A 26,723-nucleotide genomic window follows, 5' to 3' on the forward strand; every position below is an offset into this window, starting at 1 on the left:
TGTTTTCCTTCATGGGAAATTGTAGCAAATAGCACTGGAAAGAACTACAGGAGGTCTTTCTCTAGGCCTTTAGAAACAATATTTTTAACATCATTTTATGCCAACATATGTCATAAGTACTCTATAAAATCTAATCATGGAAACTGGGACAATCTGTCCTAGTGCTTAATTGTTCTTCCCTCTAGACAAATTTTTCCTCATGTCTACTCATAATCACTTTGGCCACAATGCAGTCAATTGCAAGCTTTTCTTACTTTCACCCTCTCTTGTTTTAATTTTCCTTCTCCCCGCAACATGTATTTATGAATTTTAAATTAGTTGATAAGCTTCTTGCAGTCTTATTTTCTTCAAATTTGGGCTTTATAATCTTTCTATTGTAGTATTTAAAAAAAAAATATGATCATTGTTACTTCTAAATATCCTATAACTTGTGTGTGTGTTTCTTGGAGTGTGGTACTCCATCATGTATTTCTTTGGAGGCTCTGTCTTTATGAGTGGAATAGAAAAATGTGGTTTGCAGTTGTGCTCTAGTTCATGCTTTTCAGTGCAAAGACTTTGGGGTTTCAGTATTGTGGTGCCAATTCAGATCAGCCTGCTGCTCACTATAACTCATTACAACACCACTGAGTCCCCTCGGAAGTACTTTGCTCCCTTGCCAAGATCAAATATTTGTATACTTGCCACACACTTGGAAGTCATGTTGCTGTGAAATGTATGAAAATGCGGTTCTAAGTCTGCTCTGATGGAAAGACATGAAACCATCTTTGAAGCTTCAAAGTTGTGTCCTTTGGTCAAAGGTTGTCTCCCATCGCTGTCTCCCATTGCTTCAGAAGAAGACACTGAACTGTGTGGAAGTGTCGTGTTGACAATATAGTTAAGAACAACATGTTTTGTTGGGTTTCTTTTGGTTTCCAGCTCTGTAGACATTTTCTGTTGTGTCACCCTGCCCTGAAAGCTTTTGAGATCAGGCAGTACAGGTTTCTTTTCCATTGCAAGTTGTACAAGTTTGTTTCTTCTCTGTACTGAAGGAGTTCTATTTTATTTATTTTTTTTTCTGTAGTTCTGGATTATACTTCAGTGTATTCATTCACAGTTCAATTCTGGCACAGTCATCTTAACCGTGTAATCTAGTTAGAGCACTCCTTGCTCTTATATGTCTCTTCCTCCTTGTGCTTGTTCATTCAGGCTGCCTGTGGTGAGATGCCTGTGCTTCAAATCACACTTGTGGGCATTTTTTCCCCTTTAGTGCTCATACAATCTGTGCTTATCCTCCCTCACCTTGCCTTCCACATGAAGGGAGAAGAACAGTAGCACGCCCAGTTTCTGAATTTCTCTGCCAGTGAAGATCATCAGCTGGACACTGTGAGGGTGGTGTCTCCTCGTGTTCAGGGCTTTTGCTGAAGCTTCACAGTGACCCTGCGTGGATGGGTCTGGAATCTTCACCACAGGAGAAGCCTTCAGGACTCTCTGCTTCACCTCTCTGTTTCTGCTTTTTCTGTGCTGATCTGCAGTGTGATGGTCCTTTTTCCAGCATGGGGATGGGTGGTGGGTTATCATAGGATATCAGAAATACAGGAGTCTTCCTGTGTTGTTACCCCTGAGGCCATTTGCCAGGTGGGATGTAGCCTTCAAGTTGTGTCATGGGTTAGCAAGCATAGTCCGGGAAGTGATGTTCTTGCAAAGGGGTGCTTACAGCTTCCTCTGTGACTTGACAGAACCTATCAGCTGGCCAGTTTGAATATGGACAATTCTTTAAGACACTTAAAATTGTGATCCACACTTAAGAATAGGAAACCCTGGGCAGAGGTCTGTCTTGTTTTTCCAGTGCTGGGACAGGTGGCTGCGGGCCCTGTGCGGGGGCCAGCGGGCCCGGCCCAGGCCCTGCTCGGGCCAGGCCACGGCCATCCTGGAGCCGACGGGCCCTGTTCCACCTGCGGAATCCCCCCCACTGCAGGGTTGTGGGCAGCCGGAGCAGCCCGGCTCCCCCTCTCCAGTGCGGCCAAGATTCAGCTGAAGCTGCACGGCTGTCCGGCAAAAGATCATGTGACCAACAGCGATAAGCAAAATTCCAGCTGCAAGGCCGAGGTGAGATTAACCCTTTTAGTGCTGTGAAGAGCTGAAAACCTGAGGGAGAAGAAAGAGGAGATGCTTAAAGCTGAAATTCTGTTGTAAAGCTATGATATATCAGAGTATCCCGTTGTAATTTCATGAATGCATGGAGGGTGGAGCGTTCAACTTGTACTTGTGAGCAAAAGCACCTGCGCTGAGATAGGCAGATGCTGAAGCAGCTGTAATTTAATGAGAAATTTGAACAGGGAGAGATGGAAACGATGAGGAGTTTTGCTCCAAATGGAAAAGGAGAAGACCTCAGTTCCTAGAGATGCTCCCAGAGATAGTCCTAGAGATGAAGATGAGGAGGGCCCTTTGCTCCCAGGGAAGGAGAAGGGCCTCTGTTCTTAGAGATGAAATGCTCCCAGAGATGGGTGAAGAGAACTTTTGTTTCTGAACGGCTCAAACTTAAATTTATACCCCAGTAATTCAAGAGTGGACCCTCGAAAGCAGTTGTGGGAAAAGCTGCAAGACGGGGGAAGGGACTCACATGTGAGCAGAGAACCAACCCGGGCAGCTGTCTCATTATGATAATGTTTTCATAGCATGGACAAGAGAGACTCCTCTTCCTAAATGGACTGAACAAGGTTATTATGGAAGTGATAAACAGACAGAACATCTCAAGGGTTGTCTTTTTACATTGTCAGTGGGAGAAGGGAGGAAGGGGGGGGAGGAGAAGTGTTCTGAAGGTGTGGTATGATTTTTTTCTTCTTCTTTTAGGTCTGTTAATAAACTTCTTTATATTCTTTCAAGTTTGGTGCCTGCTTTGCATTTCTCCTAATTCTTATGTCACAGATGGTAAACAGTAATTGAGTATTTTAGACCAAACCACTACACTAAACTGGTGTTTCTGCTTGGTTACAAACCAAACCCGCTACAAGTTGCTTTTTGAGAAACATTGTGGTAGAATATTTGGATTTCTCTGATGTGTGGCTGTTGAATGATACACTGAATTTAAAATCTAAAATCCCCTTTTGGCTTTATAGAAATGATCCAGAAAATATTACTGTGGTGTTGACTTGGTCTTGTCTTCCTTAGAGGATAGTCTTCAATTTGTTTTCGTTTTGTTAATTTTAAAATTATTTTTAAGGCTAAAACTGTCTTTTTCTAATCACAGAAGGTGGTCTTGGGACAATAAATAGATTAATATCATAATCAACCCAGAACCTGGCTCCATAGTAGGAAGAAACCAATACCTTTGGAACATCTTTACAGGAAATGAGATAATTAATGAATAAAGCTAGGTAGGTGCTTTTGATGAATTGAGTGTTCCCGACGGTCAGGGCTGGATGTCGTCTTATGCAGTGCAACTTTGGAACAGCAGAGGGTACTGTTGGTGCAAGATAAAAAATGAGGTTTTTCACACCGAGCTTGGAAATTTTTTTTGCTCCTAGTATGTTGTTCATTGGAACTGTTGACACGTTATTAGTCGTTGTTGGATCACCGCCTCGTCTTCATAGGATCCATTTATGGATTTACTAAGTAGTTTTGTGGACAATCCTCCAATTAAGTATGAACGTTTTCTCATTAGTTTTGCTGTCATAAAAAGTGCTTCAAAGATGTATATCCTGATACAGCTTGTTTGTCCTTCAGTGTTGTGGAAGGACTGTTCTTTCTTTGTTCTAGATTGAGGAGCTGATTATGCTGGAACTTTCCAGGGAGTTTTTCTACTGGAGATAAAGTACAAAAAAAACCAGTAAAGGTTTGAGGATAAGGTTGCAATTATTCCATCTCTTGTTGGGCAGTCCTCCTCTCTCCTCCTGTGTTTTATTTACCACATTCTTGCTCAGTCTCTGGCTGCTGTTCACCAGAGTTGTGTTTTATGCGAATGTCAACAGGTGGGCCGTTATTTAAGACTCGCTTTTAAGGAATGTTACTGTTTTGCCAGGGATCATTTCAGTTCTGTGGAAAGGACCTGAGCTTTCCAAATCTAAGTTTCTGAGAGTACAGCTACATAGTATGTTGATTTTTGTGGTAAATCTGCTCTAAGTGACTACATAGAAGCATTTTTAAGGACTATTTTTGGTGACTTTTGTCCCATACTTTTTCAGTGATCCAATTTACCACCTCCCCTCACCCTGTGAGCAGTTGTCATGGCACAGCTGTGCTGGGGGCAGTTGCAGTGATGTGCTGGGCCACACAGCGTGTAAAAATTTCCTAAATTTTACTTTGCTACCAAAGTATCCTATGTGGCCTTGAGGTTGGTTTTAATTTGGGGTTGGAATTGATAATCCTGATGGAACTGAGACACCTTCAGTTTGGTTGCTGCCAATTCTGACTCTACTGTAACGTACTTATGCTTATGGAAATGGTTTCAAACTGAAAGAGTGTAGGTTTAGACTGAATAGTAGGAAGAAATTATTTACTGTGAAGGTGGTGAGGCCCTGAAACAGATTGCCCAGAGAAGTTGTGGCTGCCTTCTTCCTGGAAGTTTTCAAGGCCAGGTTGGACAGGGGTTTGAGCACTGGTCTAGTGGAAGGTGTCCCTGCCCATGGCAGGGGGTTGGAACTAGATGGTTTTTAAGATGCCTTTCAACCCAAAACATTCTGTGATTCCATGGGATTCTGATACGGGCTTATTTGATGTTAAGTTGGCAAAAAGAACTGCTTTGTGAGTGAAGTTTTCTGCTTTGCAAAGTGATCTAAGCTGTGGTGTCAGAAGATACCCCTTGTAGGTACAAGATATAGTAGGTATAGTAGCAAACTCACTGAAGCACTTCACGTGCTGAGTCTACATCTCATCATGGTTTGTCCTTGTGGATAATTTTACAGGTACCACAGTGTGATTTCATTGAGAGAAGACCTTATATAGACAGGCTTGAAAAAGAAAAATTATTCATTGGCCCCAATAACTGTTTCCCCAGTCTGTCTTCATTCTTCTGCATGTTTCTGGGATGACAGGGTAGCTTTTAGTGATGGAATCTATTGGGAGCAGAAGATGAGATATCTGATAGGTGTAGAGCTACAGTGGAGGAGGAGTGGGTAGAAAGGTATTAATGTGCTATTGGGCTTTGGCTACAGGAAACATTGCTAGCCAAACTAGCTATAACTGGCTATAACTGTGTTTTGAAATGTGCATTCTTTGTGCTTCAACCCTAACCCTTAAATTTCTACAGCTCATATTCAGCCAGCTGTTTCTGTTTGACTGATGGTGTGGCAAACAATGCCAGCCTAGTCCAAAACAGTAGAAGACCAAAGTCGAAAGGCATTTTGCCAGTTTGACCTTTCAACCAGGGGAGTCCTTGCGATGGCTCAAAGGAAGGGACATAGGGAAATGGACTTTTTGGGGCTGTGCTGGAAAGCTTCTGTGCCTTCTGTAGCATCACAATGTAAATTTTCACCTGCTTGAAATCTTCTGATGGGTGAAATTTGATGGGGGAATTTGTCAGTGCAGGACACTTCAGTCATGTTGAGCATGTTGAACAACTGTAGAGAAACTGCCCAGATCCTGGGAGCTAACTCAATTCCTGGCCAGAACACTCCAGTTTGCACATTGAATTTAACTGGCTACTCCTCTTGTGAAAGCCAGTAGTAAAAACCAGTTTATTAAGGGTAATAATCACAACCTCTGTAGGATCATTGGATTTTCACTCCTGCACTCAAATAGGAGCCATTAACAATGTATTTCGTTATGCTCGGAAGGAAATTCTTTGTAAGTGAACCCTAACCTTGTAGTTATTGGATTTACCCTGTGCTCTATCCGGGAGAAATTCAATTATCACTTTTTTAATGCATTGTTAAGACTTTTTGCCTGGCATAGTGTTACCAGCAGACTGGAAGGTTTGTCTTTTTTTGCAGTTGATTCCTCTGCATTTAATTTGTTCTGAAGCAGTCTCAACTGATGGGCAATACTTGCACTAAAATCCTAAGAGCAATACTTATTTAGAACAACGGTGTTTCACAGAGTCCCAAAATAGCTGTAACTAGGAGGTGCCCTCATAGTAGAGATGTTGTTTTTTTCTTAGGTTTAAACAGAATTTCCTGCTTTTCAGTTTGTTCCCATTGCCTTATTGTCCTTTCACTGGGCACTTCACCTCTGAGCCCATCTCTGCCTTCTTTAATCCTTCCCATCAGGTTACATTACTAAGATCCTCCTGAGCCTTCACTACTCAAGGCTGAACAATCCCATCTCTCTCAGCCTCCCCTTGCGGCAGATGCTTCAATCCTTTAATCATCTTTGCTCTCTGGACTTGTTCCAATGTGTCTCTCTGTAAGGGGAGCCCTGCAGCAGTGCCCCAGCCCTGCAGCAGTGCCCCCCTGGTGCTGAGCCAGGGGAAGGGTCCCCCCACCCTGGGGGCTGTTGGCCAACTTTGTGACCAGGGCATGTTGCTGGCTTGGATCAGCTGCTCCACCCAGATTCCCAGGTCCTTCTCTGCAAAGCTGTTTTCCAGTAGGTTGGCACCCAGCCCATAGGGCATAGTTATTCCTCTCCAGGAGCGGGGCGTTGCATTTTTCTTTGCTGAACTTCATGAGATCTGCCTGCCCATTTCTTCAGGCCTTTTCCGTATTTTTTCTCAGCAGGAGGCCCACATTTTCCCTAGTCTTCTTTTTACTGCTCAGTGACTTGTAGAAGCGATTCTTGTCCCTGACTGTTTTCAGCTCCAGGCTGGATTTGACTTTCCCAAGTCTGTCTTTGCACACTAGGGCAGTGTCTCTACATTTGTCCCCACTCCCACCTCTTGTGTGCATTCTTTTAATATTTAAGTATGGTCAAAACTCCTTGTTGATCCATGTGGGGCTCCTGGTACCATTGCTTGATTTTCAGCACATTGGCTCTAGGATTCTTGAGCATGGTGGAGTTCATTCTTCAAAATGAGCAAACTCTCCTGCACCAGTCTTCTCCCAAGGCCCATATCCTGTGGGTTTTTCCTGAAGCTGGTCCCTGAATTCTGCTCTTGTGAAGCCCAGACTTATGATCCTGCAACTTTCGTTGTTTCCTTTGCCTTGGTTGAGACATAAGGCTTGGTTCCTGGCAACTTCCCTGGCTTTAATGTCAGCAATCAGCATTTACTGGGGTTGGCCAGGTCGGTGTTTTAATCTGAACTAGTGTTTGTATCAGATATTCATATCTTGAGTGAACCAGACAGACCAGGTCTGGGTACGTGCTAAGTGTTCCTGCAGAAGGCTATACTTTCTTCTGGCATGTTCTTAGCTTACATTTACTGATCCATCTGTTCCTTATGTATGTTGGTCTCATGTACCACTGCTGGCACTGATGCCATTAGTGTCTGCCACTCCAATTGCTGGTCACAGATTTACCTTAGAAAAAAATTTCCTTCTAGTTATATGTCATTAAGATTATCATTAACATTAATCTCCCTTGCTAGACCCCTTCCCACTGCCTTAATGGGGCTTCAGGTTGCACAGTCTGGCCATACCCTGGATTGTTCTGAGGTTATGGTGTAACCCAAAGCATTTCTTCCTGGTAAACCTGCCCTATATCCTGCATGTATCCACAAAAGAAAAACTGGACAACTACCCTAGAAATTATATAGGCTGTTCTGTTTGTTACAGCTCAAAAATCTCCTCAATACCCATGTGGTCATTTATAAGTTTCATGTACCATGGGTATGGCCAAGGTATGACGGGATTCTGGCAAGTGATCTGTCTGCTTTTTCAGGAGTGGTTTTCTCAGTGGAATATATCCAATACCTTTCCTCAAATTGTGCATCTTCTCCCAACACCTCATTATCTGCAAGCAGTGGCTCCAGTTACCTGTAAGCAGTGGCTGTACCAGAAGATTTTAAAGGAGTGGATGCACGGCTCTAAAATGCTGTACCTCAGACAGATCCTAGTTAGTATCAAGTATTCCTGGTTATCACAGATGGTGAAATGCTGGCAAAAATGCTTGCAAAGTGATTTGGGAAGGCTCTGCTTGCTGTCAGTCACTACTGCCAAATTAGCTTAATTAAAACCAGCTGTGGGAAAGTGCTCTGCTTCAACTGATAACTTTATTTCCTTTTCTGAAGTGTTGTGGGCCTGGGGCTGGTGATAACGAGCTGCTTGGATGCAGTGAGGATCCTAAGGTGGTTGCAGTTCTCTTCCATATGTGCAATTTTGAAGTTGGCCCTAAATCCTGCTTTTGGATTGTGTTTCTCCATATGGAGTCCTTGGCCTTGAGATGCTGAGGTTTGTGTATCGCCTTGAATAGCATCTACCATGGTTAGTGTTGCCATTTCTTGATTTGGTTTGGGAGAATTGATGGGCATGTTTGTTTTAGTATGGTTTAAAAGGAACGTCAAGGTTATCCAGCCTGGGAAAGATGCTCTTTTATTACAGTTTTAAAACCTCATAAAACCAAAGAATCTCTTCCCCTACAACCAAACCCTGACTTCAAAACCCAACAGCTTAAGCCATTTAGAAACACAGTTTGCCTTTTCTGAGTGACCAGCAGGCCTTTGTGTTTTGTGAGCTGCTGTCTCAGGCTTCTGCAATATTCTTTATTTGTAGAATGCCCTACTCATTCCTGTCTCCCTTCACTTAATCCTCTCCTCTCTTTTCTTATCATCTGCTCAGTTGTGCAGGCAATTTCATAGTCAAACTTAGGGCCAAAAAGTTGCCAACATTGATGACTTGTCACAAACCAAGAAAAGGCCTTTTTCCATTTCTGAATTGATCCCAGACCTGCCAACATCAAGCTGTTGGGTTTTTTTGCCAGTCAAATGAAGTCGTATTGGATGAGGCAGCTGTTTTAGAATAAAGTTAATAAAATGACTGTTGCCTTTTATAAGGAGTTCTGCTAGTGGAGTAATCCAGAACTGGTGAAACTCTAAAATTTGTGAATCCCAGTGAGCCTGTGAAATCCTGGCTGGAAGCACACTTCAGCAGGTGGCTGGAAATGCTAATAAGGAATGGAGTCTGTTGTGGAGCGCTGTGGAAGTTTTGTCTTCCTGAGATTACAGTGGATTTTCTTTGTGGAAGTTGACTTAGGGAGTTGTTCTTGGCATCTCTCAGTTTCTAAGTTTCAGCTTTTGGTGAAGTAGAGTTGGCAGTTTCACAGGATCTTCAACAACAACAAAAAAATCAATGCTTCAGTGATGCTGCTACTGCTGGATGCTGGATTACTGTTCTTAAGCAAGATTATCCCTTGTCTCAATATTTTCATTAAAGTAGTCCATTGATGTGGATTGGTTTTCCTTTCTGGTTTTGGGGTGGGTTTTCTTATTTAGTTTTGTTTTCCAGAGGCATTTTGATTGCTTGTTGCAAAGATGCAAGAGACTTTGTGGCTTTCCCAAAGAGGGTCACCCAATAGGCTTGGATGCTGTGTAGTTCTCTGCCGTTCTCCAGTAATTTACTGCCTGTTGCAGTTTAGCACACAAGCTTTGTGTCACTGTAAGCTTCAGTCTGACTGACAAGGATCTTCTTGATACAATTTATCCATGGACAGTAAAAGTTCTTGTAGCTGGAGGTGAGACTGGCATCTTTTTTTTTTTTTTTTTGTCCTTTTCCCACTTAGAGGAGTGGCAGCTTGATTGTGCTTTTAGCTGCTGCTGACTTGGAAACTACACTATGAGTTTTTTTTTTAAAAAAGGCTTGCTTGCTTTGTGAAACACTTCAGGGAAGTACTCAGCAGTTTAATTCCATTGATCCTAGACTAGAACCAATGTTTCTTCTTATTTAACCGTCTCTGTGCCTTGGAATTATTCTAATGCTTTTTTTGGTTGGTTGTTTTTTTTGTTTTTTTTTCCCCTCACTGGCTTGTTTCTCTGCCAAGTGCTAATTTAAAGGGATTCATTGTATTTTTGTATGTGGTGTGATAGGAGGAACGCTTTTCCTTTAGATTGTCTCCAGCTGTATTTGTCCAGGGACTGGGTGGTGTGTGTGGTGATCAACTTCCACTCCTGCAGCTGCTATTTCAATAAGTTTTTCATTGTCCTGCAATTTCTGCACATGGAAATGAGGCACTACTGACAGTATTTAGTCCATCCCTGGGTTATTTTTCTTATGTTTTGATGAACCTTTTTTTTTTTTTTAAATTCAAATCAAACACTTCTGTAAAAGAAAATAATAGGAAATGAGAATATATGCACTGTTCAGTTACTGTGGTTTTTGTTTTGGGGGCTTTTTTTAATTTGTTTTTTTTCTCTGAGTATGGGTGCTTTCATAGTCAGATACTCTGGGAACACCTTTATTTCAGATTTGCTTGTGTCGGTGTTTAGGACATGGAGGCTTTTGTGTAGACATAATGCCCTTTGTAGACCAGTTAGTGTGTCAGTAAGGTAAGGACAAGCTGCTCCTCAAGCCAGTCTGCTTGGGAAGAACTTATGCTCCATATCTCTCTGTGTATGTCCGCTGCTTATAAAATCACATTCTGTGTAGGACCTCTCAAATCAAAATTTTAGATTAGAAGTTTTAGCATGTTTTGGAAACTTAATAAGTTTTAGGATTTGATGGGCCAGAAATCTCTTCAAATTTTGGAATCAGTTGTGGTGATGCTGTTGAAAGTTAAACAAATTCCCACAAACTTCCCCCTGGCCCCAAACTGCAAAACATGTGAGTGAAAAACGGATCCGGCAGACTTTCTGTTCAGCATCACCTCTCATGTTAATAAATGATCTAGGTCCTTGTAATGCAAAAGAAATTCAAGCATGGTCATTTTCTAGACAAGATGCCTCTAAAATACTTATATTCAGGGGATGTTTTATGCTCATGCCTCGTACCTTACTCCTTCCTGTGATTTGTTTGTGCTCCAGGCAGAGCCAGGAGAGATGACAAATCTCACTGTAAAACTCTACATATGACTTTGTTGGCAGTTATTGTGGTAGTTGGCCAGATGTTGTGTGCTTTAAGGTTTTGGGAAGCTTTTGACCACTGGCTAAATATCGTAAGTTGTAGATAATTTTCAAACAAACTCAAGAATATGAATTTCCTGATTGAAATATTTGTATTTCTGCTTTTGAGAAAGGAGGGGTTCCTGAGAGCTAGCTCGGAAAAGGAAAAGGTTTTTCCATGTGAGGGAAAGGGAGGAAAAAGTAGTTGAGTGGCTCCAGTGGGCATAAAACCAAGACCAGGATATTAAAATAGTTGTTGTCCTGATTGTGATTCATTGCATGTAGATGTCTTCATTTATGTAAAACAGAAAATAATGTGCATCTGCCTTCCAGAGTTCTCTGACAGTTGTGTGAGTATATGTAAGTTTGAGACACAGCTCTTAAATTGTGTTTTGTTAAGGTAAAAGCCCATGTCCATATTTAGAAAAAAGTGCTACAAGAGTAAAGCAATTTATTTCTAATTATAAATGCTTTGTGTTTTATAGTATCTAAGCTAACAATATATACTTTTTTTGCAATATGAAAATACAGAATTAATTTTCTCTGTGCTGTGTAATTCCCCAACTGCCAGTACCCATTTTATGTCTTGCCACATAGATTGTTATCTTCAAAGACAGAAATTGCACTGTTCTGTAATTCATTGCGTGTTCCTCTATGGAATTTGGGAGTATGACTGACTTTGTCCTACAGTAATAATTGAAACCAAAATATGAGGCTTTGCTTAGAAGATAATGAGCTCCTTAAAATACTTAGAGTCTATTTGGGATTAGTGAAAGGATTTCTCATTGTCAAGAACCGCTTGGATACCAGCTTTATTGGTAGTTTGGCCTGGGTGTTTTTGTGACTTTATGGTAGTTCTGTACCTTCTCTACAGTTGTGTTCCTCAAAGCCAAGTATATTTTCATTGAATGCCTGCAGCACCTTGATCTCCCCTTCTCCTTTGTCTCTGGGAACTGTCCATCTCCCTTCTGGAAGGAGCAAGGTAAGAAGCTGATGTTGTTGGCCTTCTCCTGGAATAGGGAGCTGTGGTGGACACAGAGGAGCTGCACATCCCTGATGCCCAGAGTGAAGCACCATGTTGGTCATGGCTCTGCAAAGTTATGTAGTCGATCCAAATAAATACTGATCTTATGAGCAAAACATACCAGCCCTTCCTGCCACCAAACAGTTATTTGGGCGCTGCTGAAGACAATAGCAATGTAATATCCTTCTGAAGCATTTGCCAGCTGGCGCAGGACACCACATCTTTTCATTCCATTCATTCATTGCAGAATAAAGAAAATTTTCATGCTCAGACCATTTTAAAAATACATCTGTTTGGAACATGAGTGTTGTTTCTTGTTCAGTTCATTTACCACTTCATAACAAACGTCCTGATGAAAAAGGAGCAATGCACAAAACAGCAAGCGTAGAAAGGTTGGTGAGGTTCCATGAAATTAATAAAAATTGCCTAAAGAAATATTACTATATCTCTTAAGTTCAGTATCACTAAGAGAGCTGTATTTTCAATTAAGTGACAGGAAATTGAGAGGTGATAGAGAATGACTTTTCTGTTTACAGTGTAACCAGTAGACCTTGATGCCACATTAAATTCTCCAGACAAGTGACAATACTTTGCTATATCCATTCTTAGTTCTCAAGCCTTTTATCCATGGGTCTTTGGAAAAAATCAGATTGTTTATTTTTATAGATGAGAAACAGTTTAATCAAAGGACTTGTTCAGGGCTGCATGGGTTATAGCAAAATTACCCCTGTTGGCTGTGGTTTAGTTTGCAGAGACTCACTCTGAGCCAGCTGTGCCTGCCTTCCCTGCAGCAGAGCTTGTGCTGAACCTCAGCACTCCGTGTCAAGTTTCCCGGTGTGGAAGCTGGCTGGCTCCAGGCTGAAGCACAAAACGGACCTGATGTCTGGGCAGAGTAGATGGCCAAGGAATCTGGGTTCAGCTTGGCTGTGAAGTCAGCTGTCAATAAAATGGGTGTTTTGGGTCAGCCACAGAAATGGAGAGAGAACCTATGGGTCTTGTTTAGTTCTGTGTGCTTTGATAAATGGGGGTGGTGTTTAAAGAGATACCGGCTAGAGCAACAATGCAGAAACTTTTTAATTTGTACAGTGCATAAGTGAATTATTGTTTAGTTAAGAATGAAGTATTTCCATTCTTATGGTATCTTCCAATGATGTGTGTTCTCAAATGAGGGTGTACTAGTTTGAAAACAAACCAGTGGGAGGCACCAAGTCAGAATAACAATTTAATGGCAATTAAAGAAAAGGAAAAAAAAGTAAAAGAAAACACTGGTTCAAACTGACAGAGTCAAGGTACAACCTGACACCCTGTTAGGCAGGGTGGTGGTAGCAGTCTGGTAGAATGGTGGCTGCAGTCCTCTGAAGCAGTGATCCTGTAGTAAAAGAGTCTGCTCTTTCTCAGAAAGTCCAATGGTGGCTGTGTAGCTCCTGTCCTCTGGAAATCCAGTGGGAAGGGTTGTCTCTGGTGGTCAGAGTCCCAGATTATATCCATGATGGGATGCTTGGTTCCTCCCTCTGGGTGGAGCATCTCACAATGGGGTAATGAGTCATGAGACAAAGTGTTGATTAGGCTCATTAACAGAAGATAGTCCGGAGGGAGTTATCTCTGAGTCAGGCGGCAGGACAATGATGGGCAATTAACAGAAAGATAGTCTGGGGGGAGGAGGCAAGGAAACACTGCCCCACCTGGTTTCAACAGCTCCTGAGGATGATGATAGAATACACTGCAACCCAGGACAAAGAGTGAGTCTTCGCTCACACGTATGTTATGTGAAACAAGCATCCTCCTATTCCCACATCTCCGTATCAAAATAGGTATAGCCAGGTGGCACACAGGACGGGCATTCAAATTTAGTGCAGCCTTGTTTTAAGACAATTTATTAAATCCAGAGTTTATTGGAAATGTTCTTTATAATCAGATGTTTCCTGTTGCTGAAGATGTGTCCTGTTGCCAAGTGACTTTTCCCTTCCCATAAAGGGACTAAGTTTTAAACTTGAACCTGGGTCTCCTATCAGCTGCAGATAGCACTGGACTGAATCTCTGCATGTGTTTTGCTTGCCAAAACTTGCAGTCCCTTTATTTGCTGCTATTAGCTCTCACATCTGTGATTAGGAAGTGTGCCTGTGCTCTGTATGTGTCATCTTTATAAGTAATTTCTCATCTTAGATATTGAAAATGTTAGAGTTATGCTGCTCAAACAATCTACTTGAGATCATAACTCCTTGTGGTGTCTAAAGATGGGAGCACTGCTGATTGTTTTTGACAGAGTAAGTGTGTAGGAGCTGAGATTACCAGTAAGAGTGGTATTATATGTGTTTCCTTTGACCTTCACTGATGCTGTGTGAAGTGGAGCTTAGGCAATGTCTTAATTGGTGCCTTGAGTTTTAAATGATAAATCTGAGTAACTTGGAACATCCTTGAACTGTGGTACAAAAGATGTTATTGTAGTGACCAGTGCCCTTAACACAGAGCTATCTCACTGTGCTCAGAAAAAGGTGTCAAGTAGGAAAGTCCTTGGCACTATAGAAGAAAGAGCTTAGTAAAGCAAAATAGACCAAGCTGGGGGAACGGGGAGCCCAAAATTAATGCAAAAGTAGGATACTTGGTAAGTTAGTAGGATGGTGTTTGTCATTAAACGGAGTAAACTACTTAGCCCTTCCCTAAATCCATCTTCAGCATGCAAAACCATGTGTTAGGAAGTGATGGTTGCCCTGTCAAGTAATTTTAAAGTGCAGGCAGTTGTGCTTTACTGAACCTGAGGAAGGATATTCATGCTTTAGATATCTAAGCAAGATCTCTGTAAGACAGAACTGAAATGATTAAGTTCCCTTCAGCTCTTTGGATATAAGAATTATCCAGTATATTGCATAGTCATGATAAGAGTGGGTCTTACTCAAAATATTTTTTCTTTGGGGCAGGAGATCATCTTGCCAAATGAATCCTGACAGTAGCATGTTTTTTGAGAGTGCACTGCTTTTGTGAGCTTCATTTCCTGACTGGTGAAACATAAGAATAGTTTTTGTTACTGATCTCTTTGTCAACAAGTTATGAAGAGTTTCACACATTAAATGTTCCTTCTCTGGTATGTCATGTTCCAGAATATTGATCCCAAAGAGGAAATAAATTTTGATGGCTATTGGAATGTTTGATCCTATACTTTTCAGTACTCAGCAGAAAAAGGGAGACAGATGAATGACAGACCCTTATGGATGTTGTTCTAATTCTGTAATAAAAATGAAGCACCTCATTTTTTTCTTATCATTCTGACTCTGAATCAAAATTTTATTAGTTAATATTACTGCAGTTGCCATCCCCAGTTCAGCTGATGGAGCTCTGCAGGATATCTGGTCTCTGATCAAGCTCTGGAGGTATAAATTACATTAAATGTTATTCAATACAGCTTGCAGTTCTGTAGGAATCCATCGGAGTATCTGGAGAGCAGGGGTGTGGAATGAGAGACATTGATTATGCATACAAGAAAGCAATACAGACCTCAGAGCTTGAGTGTCTGAATGAGGATGTGCCAAATCACAGCCTTATGTTGTGATGTATTCTCATATTCCCTGTTTGGCTTGGCCTGTGGAGTGTATTGCTGCAATGGTATGTGGTATTGAGGCTGTGTTAAGCCTTTATTATTAAACTCTTATAACTCCAGTGGGACTGACGGTTTGTGGTTTCTCAGGACCACTTCCAAAGCAGCACACAATCATGTTGTTTTTCTTGGGGAAGTTACTTTATTGCTGAAGTCTGGTTTTGCATTTTTTTTCCTTAAAAAACCCCAAAACATTCCCCCCCCCCCAGCAAAAACACAGATAAGAAAAGTTATTGATTCTGCTTCTTTGGTTTCCAATGGGTTAAGACAAATATCTACAAATCCTTCCAGGGAAAAGCTGTAAAAAGCAATAAAGAGTTAGTGGCTTCTCAGAGGGACTTACTATAAAAATCTTAACTGAAATTTTGAAACAGCACTTAGGTAAACATACAGTTTATATACAGTTCTTGTTTGAATGTGGATTATATTTACTGTTCTCATTATGTGTTGCTACTGCTTGTTTTTTGGTTTGTGTATTGCATTTTCTTCAATGATGGAATCAAAGTAATTGTATTTTGTATTGGAAATGAGTCCATGTATTTGCTCCTACATGATTTTAAGACATTGACACAATTGGGCTTTTAAGAGCTGTTTCCATACATCTCTTCAGTGCAGTACACATGTTAAATGTTTATCTAGTGGTGTGCATGGAGTATGAAACTTCAGATGTTTTTCAGCATGGCTTTGTTTGTCTCCTACAAATCTGCAGTTTGTTGGTCAGGATCATCACTCATTTGTGAAGATCCAAATCTTCGTTTATTTTTCTGTTCGGAAACTATAGTACTGGAAAAGATACAGCAATCTGTTATGAGTAGCAGTAAAATACTTGTCTGGTGTACAGAAATGCCCAGAGCTAAGGCGCACAATATATGCAGCAAGATGGATAATTTAATTTGCCTGTCTTGGGGACAGGGGAGTGTGGTGCATAGTTATCCAGGCCCTGAGAAAGGTAAGGGGTCAGCAACACTTGATAGGCCTCCCTTGCCTTGAAATACAATCAGTCCATATACCTGGATGGCTTAGCTGGACTGTGGTGTAAGTGCAGCAATAAATGTAGTCACCTCAGATTTCCAGGTGGGTTTTTTTAAGGTTTGGTTTTGGTGGGTTCTTTTTTTACTACAGAACAGAACTGTGCAAATCCAGTTGTGTTCCTTCAAAGGTAGATTCATCTCTGGGTCCTGTATGGAGCATTGTTGAAACTGAGTTTAAATTTGTTCCCAGAGCAGTACTGAGGGTCTCTGCAGAGTCTGTCTTCGAGCTCCTGGTTCCTGAATGAAATGGGATCCTTCTGTTGGATTCACAGCAGTGGAGCAGGGTCTCATACAGCGTTCGTCCACACTCCCAAGGGGCTGTGATGGACTGCATTCAGGTAGCCCTGCCTGTTTTGTGGGGGATGATGGAGCAGATTCATGTATTGTTCCAATTTGTGATGCTCTAACCAGGTGGTGGGAGTGAGGGGAAAGTGACCCAGAGCATAGGTCCCAATGCAACGTTAGGTTAAAGTTGACACAAAGTGACCCAAAGCAGCTTTGCAGTGTGGCTGGTGGGGTCTCAGCCATCATTATTCCTGGCACTGAGTGCCTTCTAAATTGAGTGAGTGCTTGTGCTGTCTTTGCTTCTTCTGATGGATTGGATGAGATCCAGAATTACATTTGGATTTTGCTGTATCTTGTTGTTCTGGTTTTTTTTTCCTTTTCTTTTTTAAGCTGCTACTGAAAAAAAGATTGTAGTTAACATGAAAAACAGATGTAAAAGACTGGCAGTGTGGTGTGTGTGCAGCCTTAAGCTGTACATATTGGCAAGTTACTGTGTGTCAGATTTAATGATTTGGGCATAAAGGCTGCCCTTCAGTTAAGGCAGGAGGAAAAATATTTAAGCTTGTTTATGGAAGTAGGTATCTGAAAGGTTGGGGACTGCTCCTTCAGGCATGAACAATTCCTGGCACCTAAAGCAAGGGCGCATGTAAGTGGGTATGTTTTACATTGTGTCTTTAAAAGTTTTGAAAGATAAAGCCTTTGAAGATTGCCTTAGAAAGGTAGAGCAGACTCCAGGGCTTGGGGAAAGGCGCTGGGCACAGACTGAGCTGCCACTTTGTCTCAGCAAAAAGTCTTCTAGAAAGTCAGGAGGGTTTTGAACTGAGCGATGACTGGAAGAGATTTGAAACTAGAAGCAAAGGAACTCCTTATGTTTGTGGAAGCAGAACTCAGTGTATCTGCAAATAAATCTGCCTTGCTTCAAAAAATGCTTATCTCCATCAACTTCTGACAGAAATAACCTGTAGCTCTGAAATTGGCTGGATGTGAGTAGCTGTTTGGGTAGAAGAAAGATGACACATTATCTTCTCAGCTTTCTTCAGGTTTATAGTTTCTTCACTTTTGGAGTGCTAATACCAGAAATAAACTCACTGTTTTAACAAAGATCCATGTTTTGTGAAATTACTTGTGGAGGTCAAGGGGGGGCTGACTATAATACAGGTTATTCACAGTTAATTTGGTGTTGAAACTAAGAGTAGCATGAAGGACTGGATTGGAAAAGGGAGCTTTTACTCCACTTGTAAATTGTTTTTTTTCTATGAGGAAGATAACGTTCTCAGTTAAAGGAATGAAACATTATACTTTTTTTGTGGGTTGTGATAATGTTATTAATTTGGTGCTTGCTGTGCTTTTCAGCCATTCTTAGATAAGTCCTAATATTTCATGTGCAGTGTTTGAACACAAAATATATTTCAGGAAAATTAACAGCATTTAAATTTGACATTAACTACAAAGCAGTACTTTATGTTGATAAAAATCTCAACAGTTTTTTTAAAAGTAGAACCCCACAGAGAGATACTTTGGAATTGATGGCAAATGAAGTTAATGCACTTAAAATGAATTAAACTCCTTGCTATTTAGAATAATATAATGATGTCTGAATTTTATTCCCAAAAGAGGAAATACAGTTGTTAAGTCCAGATGGATTTTTATTTTTGTTGGAGTAAGTTTTGAGACTAGTAATATCTTCTTTTTAATTTTTTTAGTTTTACTACCATAATGCTGGATCTGAGACAGCACAGACCTTCTTTTTCAAAATTCTTTCAACCCAGTCAAATTAATAGTCCTTTATTAAAACAACAGTGTTTATTTTGAAAATCCGCACTTTCTTATTGCATTTTTAAGAGTTGGAAAATAAGCACGAGGATAATGTAAGGTATAGAGAAGCCAAGGGCTCAGTCCTATGTCATGTTATTTTCAGTTCTAACATGGTAACTGCTAGTGCCTGTGATTGTAACCTGCCCAAATTTCAAGTGATGCAGTGGCAGCTTAAACTCTTTTAAGCAGGCTAAACTCTTTTCTTCTTGTGCTTGGGCTTTTTGCTTTGCACTGAGAGCTTACACCTTCGCAGCCTTTGTGGTGCTGCAAAGGATGTGTGATGAGTTGATCACATCTGAAACCTTACAAAGAGAAATGTCAAAGGATTCAGTCTATTCCTTTAGGTGAAGATGAAAGGCAGTTCAGCTATTGCTGTGTCAGTTTAAAGCTTCCAGGGCCATAAAATTATTAATCCTATTGTGGTGTTTTGCCCACTGGCAATTTGTCTCTTAAGTTCTGGGCCCAATTCTACTCCACTAGTAGGGGAACAGAATTTGGTAGGCTTCCTCCTTCAATTAGGATTTCCATGAAAACAATTGGCAAATTAGGAGGCTTACTACCAAAATAAATGTTGGTCTGTCTCAAATAAACATAAAGCTGGGGGGAAACCCCATTATTGAGCATGATACCAAATTGCAACTCCACTTGGAACAGAATATCAAATCATTACTGATATTTTTGCAAACAGATTCTAGGCTGGAAGGGTGGTAGATGAGGAAAATGAATTACTAATACAGGGGTCTGAATCATGGGATGAGCTGAGTGCAAGCAGGCAGTAAGCGTTTCTACATGGCCAAATGTCAAGTTGCATGTATGAAAACTAGGATCTTTAAACCACAGTTGAAGTAAAGGGTGCCCCATCGTATGAAACAATGACTAAAAGTGTTGGGCATTAACTGGTGAGCAAGAGTTGTCACTGCAATCATGGATAAAAGCATTGTTGTGATCCCCAGATGGATAAATAAATATCAAGTAGAGAGGTTATATTTTCTTGATGCTTGGCGCATGTGCTGCATATAGTGCAAAGGTGAAAGGATGTTGATGAATTGAAATGCATTGAGTTGGGAAGCCACTACTGTGAGTAAAGATGTGGGAAACATGGTGAGAAGTGCAAGGAGCACAAAGTGCTTGGCTTAGCAAACAGTGTCAGGGAAAAACTGATCATAACAGGTGAGGCCCCTAAGTGGGGACAAAGTACTGGTAACACATTTGATAAGAAATAACTCTCTAGTCCAGCAGCCAAAGCATGTTATGATTCAGTTGACCAAGCTTATTAGACATAAAATGAAATTCTTTTCAATGAATTGTATCTACTTCATTTCTTAATGGCACTGTGATTTATTGCATACTCCGTTGTTTTGCATTTGCTAGATGCCTGTTGTTTTGCCTGATTGGTGAAGAAATTGTTCTGCTTCCTGGAAGAAGGAAGCCTAAGGAATTGCTTAAGCAAAAAAACCAAAAAATGTTACAGCAAGAAATGGTGCTGAAAAAAAGGGGAAAATGAACTTGTACTCTTGTGTTACAGATTCAGTGGTTCTTTCCTTTGACTCCGTTGGACATACAATAGGCTCAGGTACAACATTGCCTTCTTCTCTATCTCCCACCTCATGACAAGGCTTCTACTTAACTGGACATGGTAGCCATGTTGGGAGGCAGGACACTGAGTCAGACTTCTGTGGGAATCAACCATCTAGCCAAAGGGTAACTAGGTTCTTTCCTAAGTGCAGTGGGAGTATTAAGAGCCTTAGTGCGACACGAGGATTAACCTGCGGGACTGTTCCCTTACCCAGAGAGGAAATGACCTGGACACGTGTTGATGATGCAGTTTGTGCTTCTCTTCTCATGTGAAAGGCATTAAGATGATGTCATCCACGAGCTGAAGAAAAACTGTTTCATGCTACTAGGATAGTTTCCCAGCTAAACAAACAGTTGAGTTATTTGGGGAGAGACATTAGGAATGCTTCCAGGAAGGAGAAGGCGAAAGAGTCGTAACTAAACCAACAGGGCTGGAAACCTTTTTTTTTGGATGGAGATTGACCAGCATTATCGAACCCCAGGGCAAATCCTTCCCAATCTAATTTCCTTTGGAACCTAAGCATGACCTACAATTAAGCTGAACCAGAAATCAAAAATTCTTTTGTGTTGGGGGTACTTCACTAGATCGGTAACTCTCCATTTGGCTGTGTGTAATGTGCAAGCTGCAGCCAAGGCACGCCATAGTGAGCATAATACTTGATGAAATAATGGTATATGAAGTGCAAGGGAAAGGCTAAGAATTGTTCTTCTAACTTTAAACCCCTCAACACTTAAAAGATGGGGATATTTATCATCTTTCACAGAAGACAAAGTCTTCACTTGGATTTTTTTTATTTTATCTTGCTTGCCAGCCTTTCCTCTTAGGTTGATAGGGGGAACATGCTGCCTTCCAACATAGCACCTGTCTTCTGCCTGCACAGTTTGAAAGAGAGTCTGCTTCCTGACACTAACATCAAAGCTTGGACACATTTCTGATTTACTAACCCCTGAGCTAGTGGTAATAACTTACTTTGTTTAAAACACCTCAAACTTCTTTTACTCTCCCTGTATCTCCTCTAAAACTTATATCTGGAAAGAGATACACACTCAGTGCATGATCTGATGTGGGAGTATCTCTAGGGTGCCAAGTGGATATGTTGTTGTTTGTATGGGGGGAAGAAACCCTCTCTTAATTCTCTGTTACTAATTAATATGTCATAACTGAACTGTGTTGTTGCCTGCCTCCTGTATTGGGTGGTGGTCTCTTTAGTCAGCCAACGCAGGGGAGAAGTTGCCTAGATTTGAGATACCCTTCCCTGAATTATAATCACAGATTTTGTATCTATGGAGTTAACGATAAATGTTACTACCAATAGGGAAGTAACAGTTCAACTGCTCTGTGCCTTTTGGAGTTCTGTTAATATGGAGGATGGCAGACAGGCACATGTGAGCCATCAGACTGCCTGGATCTGTTTTAAAAGCACTGGTCTTTGTTCTGCTTGCGTTTTACAACTCAAGTTTGGGTTGGTTAGGAATTGAGACAGTAAGACTTGATCTTTTGTAAACCCTTTCACTGCAACGAGACTGAATTTCTTAATTGAAGAAATGTGAAGATAACGCTTTTATTTGAGAAGGGAGGCTCAGAAATGTCTGAGAAAGCTGTATGTTTATTGCTCTTATGTTTAGTACTTTGCACTTACTGTGCTGCAAACTTCACCTTGCTCTGAACTGGTGTGTGTAATAAGATGTCAAGATGTGTGATGTTTGTCCAACTGAGGGATAGCTTTCCTTGTTGAACAGGAAGGAGAGAGAGAAAAACTGTGGCTATTGTGCTTCCGCTGTCCATCCCATCTCACCTTGCTGCAGACCCAGGAAAAGACAGAGCCCAGAAAGAACCCACAGAAACCATGGCAGCTCCAGGCCCAGCCATTCCCAGTAGGTGATGTTTCAGCTAAAGTTATATGCTTTGAAACATAAAATTACGTATACCTTTTTCTTTGTTAGTCAAAACCAGCTGAGAATAATAGTCTCCCTGTTAAGATTTCATGCTGCTTAAAACTGGTACTTGTACTTGCATATGAAACAGCTTATAAGTGCTCTTTGGTACCTGTTAATCACGCCATGTGAAAGACAATGTCTTGTTGCAGCTTTTGTATCTTACTTGAATTGACTGTTTGTCCTTATCTTGGCTTTCCCCTTAACTTTGTCCCACATGCAAGTCTTAGTTTTCAGAATGCTGGAAATCTGTCCTTATGCAACTCATATTAATGACACTGTCTAGGTTTTTCTGGATAAACTTTCTGAACTGAGTGTTCAGAAGTTCATCTGGGTATGGAGCTTTAATGTAATGCTTCAGAGGAGATTATTGGGTAGAGGACATGCAAGCCAAATGTGCTTTGAGTGAGGCTGAACTGTGAGATTCATGCTGTGGTCTAGCCTTCACAAGTCCAGATGTTTTTGTAATTCTCTTCATGGCTGTCCATTCCCTTGAAAGATAAAGCTTGAGCCGCTGAGATAAGTGTTTGATGTGATGTCTAGGCCAGTGTTTCAGTTGAAACCATTTCAGAAAGAGGGGTGTCATGCTCTGAACTCGGGGAAACAATCAGGACACAGAGTGTTTGAGGAGACCTAGATTTCATTCACTTGCCATAGACAGCTAGTGTTCCTTTCATTTTTTTCTTTCCTCTCTAGTTGCTTTGTTTTACTTTGTTGCTACCAAGTCAAACATTGGACCTTGAAAGTCAGATTTATACCCCTGCTATTTTTGTTCAAGACTTTTTCCTACCTCCTGTGTCTGACAGCAAGCTAAATTTTTCTTCTCTAAGGCTTGGGTAGGAATGCATTGAATGTTCAACTTTCCCAGATGCTACCGTGCTTGCTGAAAGTACTGAATACCTTTGGGCTGTAGGCTTATGCTCTTGTTAGACGTGTTTGATTGCAGTACTGACCACTGATTCACAGCAGATGTTCTCACTGCAGATTTAAAAGGTGATAGTTCCAACATTACAAGCAACCAAGTGTTATCTAGGTCTTGCTCAAATTGTTTGCATGTATTAACTCTTTTGGATTTCTAAACTTTGGTTTAGAGTAGCATATCTGCTGCAGTTCATGTGCTTGTGAAAGCCCACATGTAAGACCACGGTTCCACATGCTGAGTTCACACTGATAGAGGAATAATCATCTGAGAATTTAAATCTGTGCTTATTTAGAAGTTTGCTGTTAGTGATTCATTAAGTCAAAGTCCATAACCATTTGGGGAGAAGCTGTGAGAACTATGAAGGAAACTTTCTGTTTCATTCAGCTGCTGGATGCTCAGATAACCATTTTGTGAAGGATGAGAATAACCCTGTCTGTCCTGCTGAATACAACTCCAGAGTGAATTTGGTGACTGCTTGCCTGTGGTTTGGATGGAGAGTGGTATGGATGGAGACCAGGCATAGAAATGCAATTGAATGAGGTATCAAATGGGTAGAATAGCGATAGATTCCTAGGAGAAAAATATTGTGACTTGCAGAAGATTCCTTGATGTTTATTTGATTTCTTAATGATACTCTGATAGTACAGATGGCTACAGTTGCAAGCTCTCATATTTCCTGGATTTCCATGTCAGTGGTAATTAACTGCAAATATTCTTGGTTTGAGAAAAGCAACTTCAGTTTATGTTTGGAGCCAATGTTGTTCTAGTGTATTGGGTTTTTTCACCCAAATTGCATTTCTGTCTTAGCACTGTGGTAATGATGGGAAAGGAGAGATGAACTTACTGTGCTGTATATTTCTGCATTCCTGGAAGGCAGGGGAAAAAAAAAGTAGGAAATATATTTTTTTCTCGGCTGGTTTTAGTGGGGCTTTATTTGACAAAAATGCTTTTCCATTTTCATTTTGGCTAATGAAGTTCTACTTCATTCTATATTTTTCTGAGTGTAGACTGTGGGAGCTGCTTGAATCTTTGCCAGTGACTGTCATGAAGCAGTTTCATAGTCCTTATGTGACTTTGCCAGCGTGTTCAGTATCATCATCTGTCTTCTTATTAATGCTCTATTCCTCCAGTTGGAAATACAGCTGTGAATGAGTTGAGGTGCAAATGTCAAGAAGTGGCTTAATGAGTACCTCAAATTAAAAGTATTTCAATGTGACTTTTCTCTATCATGTGACATCCCTCTGCATCAAATCAGCACATCTTTTAAGTCATTAAAAGCCAATATAGATTACTGTTTTGTTAATATTGTTCTTGACTTTTATTAGGAAATACGATACAATTTATAGAATAAAGAGTATGTTGGGAGACTCAGTAGGGCAGCATTAACTCCATTTGCCAAGTGGATTCATGGCAGTAAATGAAACAACTTTTAGCAAAGGCTGTAGTCTGCCTTGAAAGAGATTACTTCCTGGGAAAAGCAAAAGGGTATATGCAGATCATAGGAGGAAAATTTTTCATCTTTCTATCGGAGTCTTTCCTAAATTCAGCTGAAAGCAGTCAGTTGCTCTTCTACCATTGGAGGTTGCTATAGTTTTATTAGGATGTGTTGATGTAGATTGGTGAGGTAATCTTCTGGTGCTGGGCTGCAAGGGCTGAGCACTTAGCTTTACAGGTCCACTTCTGCTTCTTCTGTGTACAGAGCAGGGAAAGGCACCGGGGACTGCGCTTTGTCTTACCAGTTTTCTTGGTGTTTTCCTTGGTGTCACTTGGCAGCCTGGAGAAAAAGGTGGGTAAATGTGTATGCAAAAGCATAAGTGGGGGTGAGGAGGAAACTGAAACACAGACCTGTGTGCAGTCCATGCAGGACTGTGCTGAGAAGCTCGGGTGGCCTCAGCTCTACCACTTCTGAACTTGACTTTGCAGTCTTCTTTATTCCCTGGTTGTTTAAATAGAAGATAATGCTTTCATTAGTAAATTCAGTCACTGAAGACGTTGAAGTGAAAATCCTAAGGAAAGGATGCAACATGAAGTCTTTGTTTATCCAGTACTTTGATTGTTGCTCAGTAATCCTGACTGGTATTTTTTTAACCCTGGAATAAAAGCTTTCTTTTGTCCTTTTCAGTTGATCCATTTAACATGACTTTTTTTCATTAATTCTTTCTTGTCTCTTGAGTTCTAGCAGAATTACTTTACATCGGCTGAACTTTTATAACTGTCCATATGTGTTTTCTTAGTCCAAGGTGAACGTGATGTGTTTGGCCTTTTTCATTGCAGAGTAAGTCATTTTACCTGTGGCCTTTCCCACAGATGTAGAACTTGCATGTGAATAGTGACCAAGGCTTGGCTCAATTGGAGCCTCAGTTCTGCAGAGACCAAACTGCACTGGACAGGATGAAATGTATCAGGGTGGTCTGAGCATTCCTGTTAGGACTTCTGTCTCCTGAGAATCATACTGATTTCTTTGACAAACACAAACATTTTGAATAAAATAGCGAAATTGGATCTTCTACCTTCCCTCCTGTACTTGGAATTACCAGTTAAACACAGAACTAGAACTGCATATAGCCTGTCTTTAAAAAAAAGTTGAATTTTCTATTTTTGAGGGCAAAGTTATTTGTACTGTATTTCTAAGTAGCTGGCTGCTAAAAAGGTTAGTACTCAAGTATCAGTGAAATTTGTTACGGGTAGTTTGAAAAGATAAAACCACTATGCCAAGTTAATTCCTGGATTGTTGATTTCAGATTATAAGCATAAGGGGGAAATTTTGCCCATTTTACTTCTATATAGCTATATTGGCTGCAGATGCAAAAGACAACTTGAATACTTGCTAGATACTGTGCACTGGGCTTTATGGCTTCCTGGGTGGTCTGCATGGAGTTTACAGACATGAGACAATGCATCTCTCACTTGCAGCCTGGTAGCTGGATTTCTGTTGGATTCTTCGGAGAAATTTCCATGCTAATGCCAACGTTGAATTTGGCACAGGATTTGCATAATTTATAGAAATTGCTATGCTTGGCTCTATTTCTGTTCATGTAATCCCAATTACATGCTTTATTATGAAATTGTCAGTTCTTAGATTCTTATTCAGTTCTGATCTTCCTGGAAGTGTAGAACTGCATTTTGTTTTTGACCTAAGATGACCTCTTGTTCTTATGGGGCACAATGAAACTTCATTTCCCATGTTTGTTCATTTCTGTGCACTGCTGTACCACATTGTCATCTGAGATCTGTAGCTCCTTAGCACAGGTGAGTGTGATCTTTAGATTGCCTTGTGCCCTTTTAATAATGGCCCTTTTATCTTTCATGGGCCTTTCAGTCTTTTGTGGGCTGATAACATAAAGCCTTGTTCAGATTGTTCCATTATATTCTTCCAGTGGATGCAAACTAAATTCTTTATTCCCTTTACTCATTTTTTGCTTTAAAAATAGATCCTGTGCCACACAGCCATAGATGTGTCTTGTCTGGAAATTGGTGGGGTGGACATGGCCTGGGCTGGATCAGCCCTACCAACATGCTTAAATGTGAAGGGAGTTCTCCAGGACTGTACCTGTTGGTGGCTCTGCATTGTCCTTCAGTGCAGAGACACCCTAATGATTGGGGTGTTGGGGGAGTGTCATCATGATGATGTTTGTGGAAGCCAGCATCAAACCACAGTTAACATGGCC

The 26,723-nt window shown here is 40.8% G+C and overlaps 1 protein-coding gene across 11 annotated transcripts in view; it reads left to right on the plus strand.

Moving 5' to 3' along the window:
- ST3GAL3 (ST3 beta-galactoside alpha-2,3-sialyltransferase 3) overlaps positions 1–26,723 on the plus strand; it is a 191,470-nt gene that overhangs the window by 30,513 nt on the left and 134,234 nt on the right. For 7 of the 11 annotated variants that reach the window (XM_042030504.1, XM_042030502.1, XM_042030503.1 and 4 more), the window contains 2 exons: positions 20,149–20,196; positions 21,922–22,077. The exons of 1 other annotated variant lie outside the window; for it this stretch is intronic. In XM_042030504.1, the coding sequence (XP_041886438.1) occupies positions 20,149–20,196; positions 21,922–22,077 (204 nt within the window). The remainder of the gene's footprint in view (positions 1–20,148; positions 20,197–21,921; positions 22,078–26,723) is intronic. 3 more of the 11 variants (XM_042030505.1, XM_042030507.1, XM_042030510.1) reach the window with 2 other exon arrangements.

This window comes from Corvus kubaryi, unplaced genomic scaffold (assembly GCF_017639235.1).
Source record: "Corvus kubaryi isolate FWS band 111438036 unplaced genomic scaffold, C.kubaryi_AGA036_p1.0 37334, whole genome shotgun sequence".
Lineage (NCBI taxonomy): Eukaryota > Metazoa > Chordata > Aves > Passeriformes > Corvidae > Corvus > Corvus kubaryi.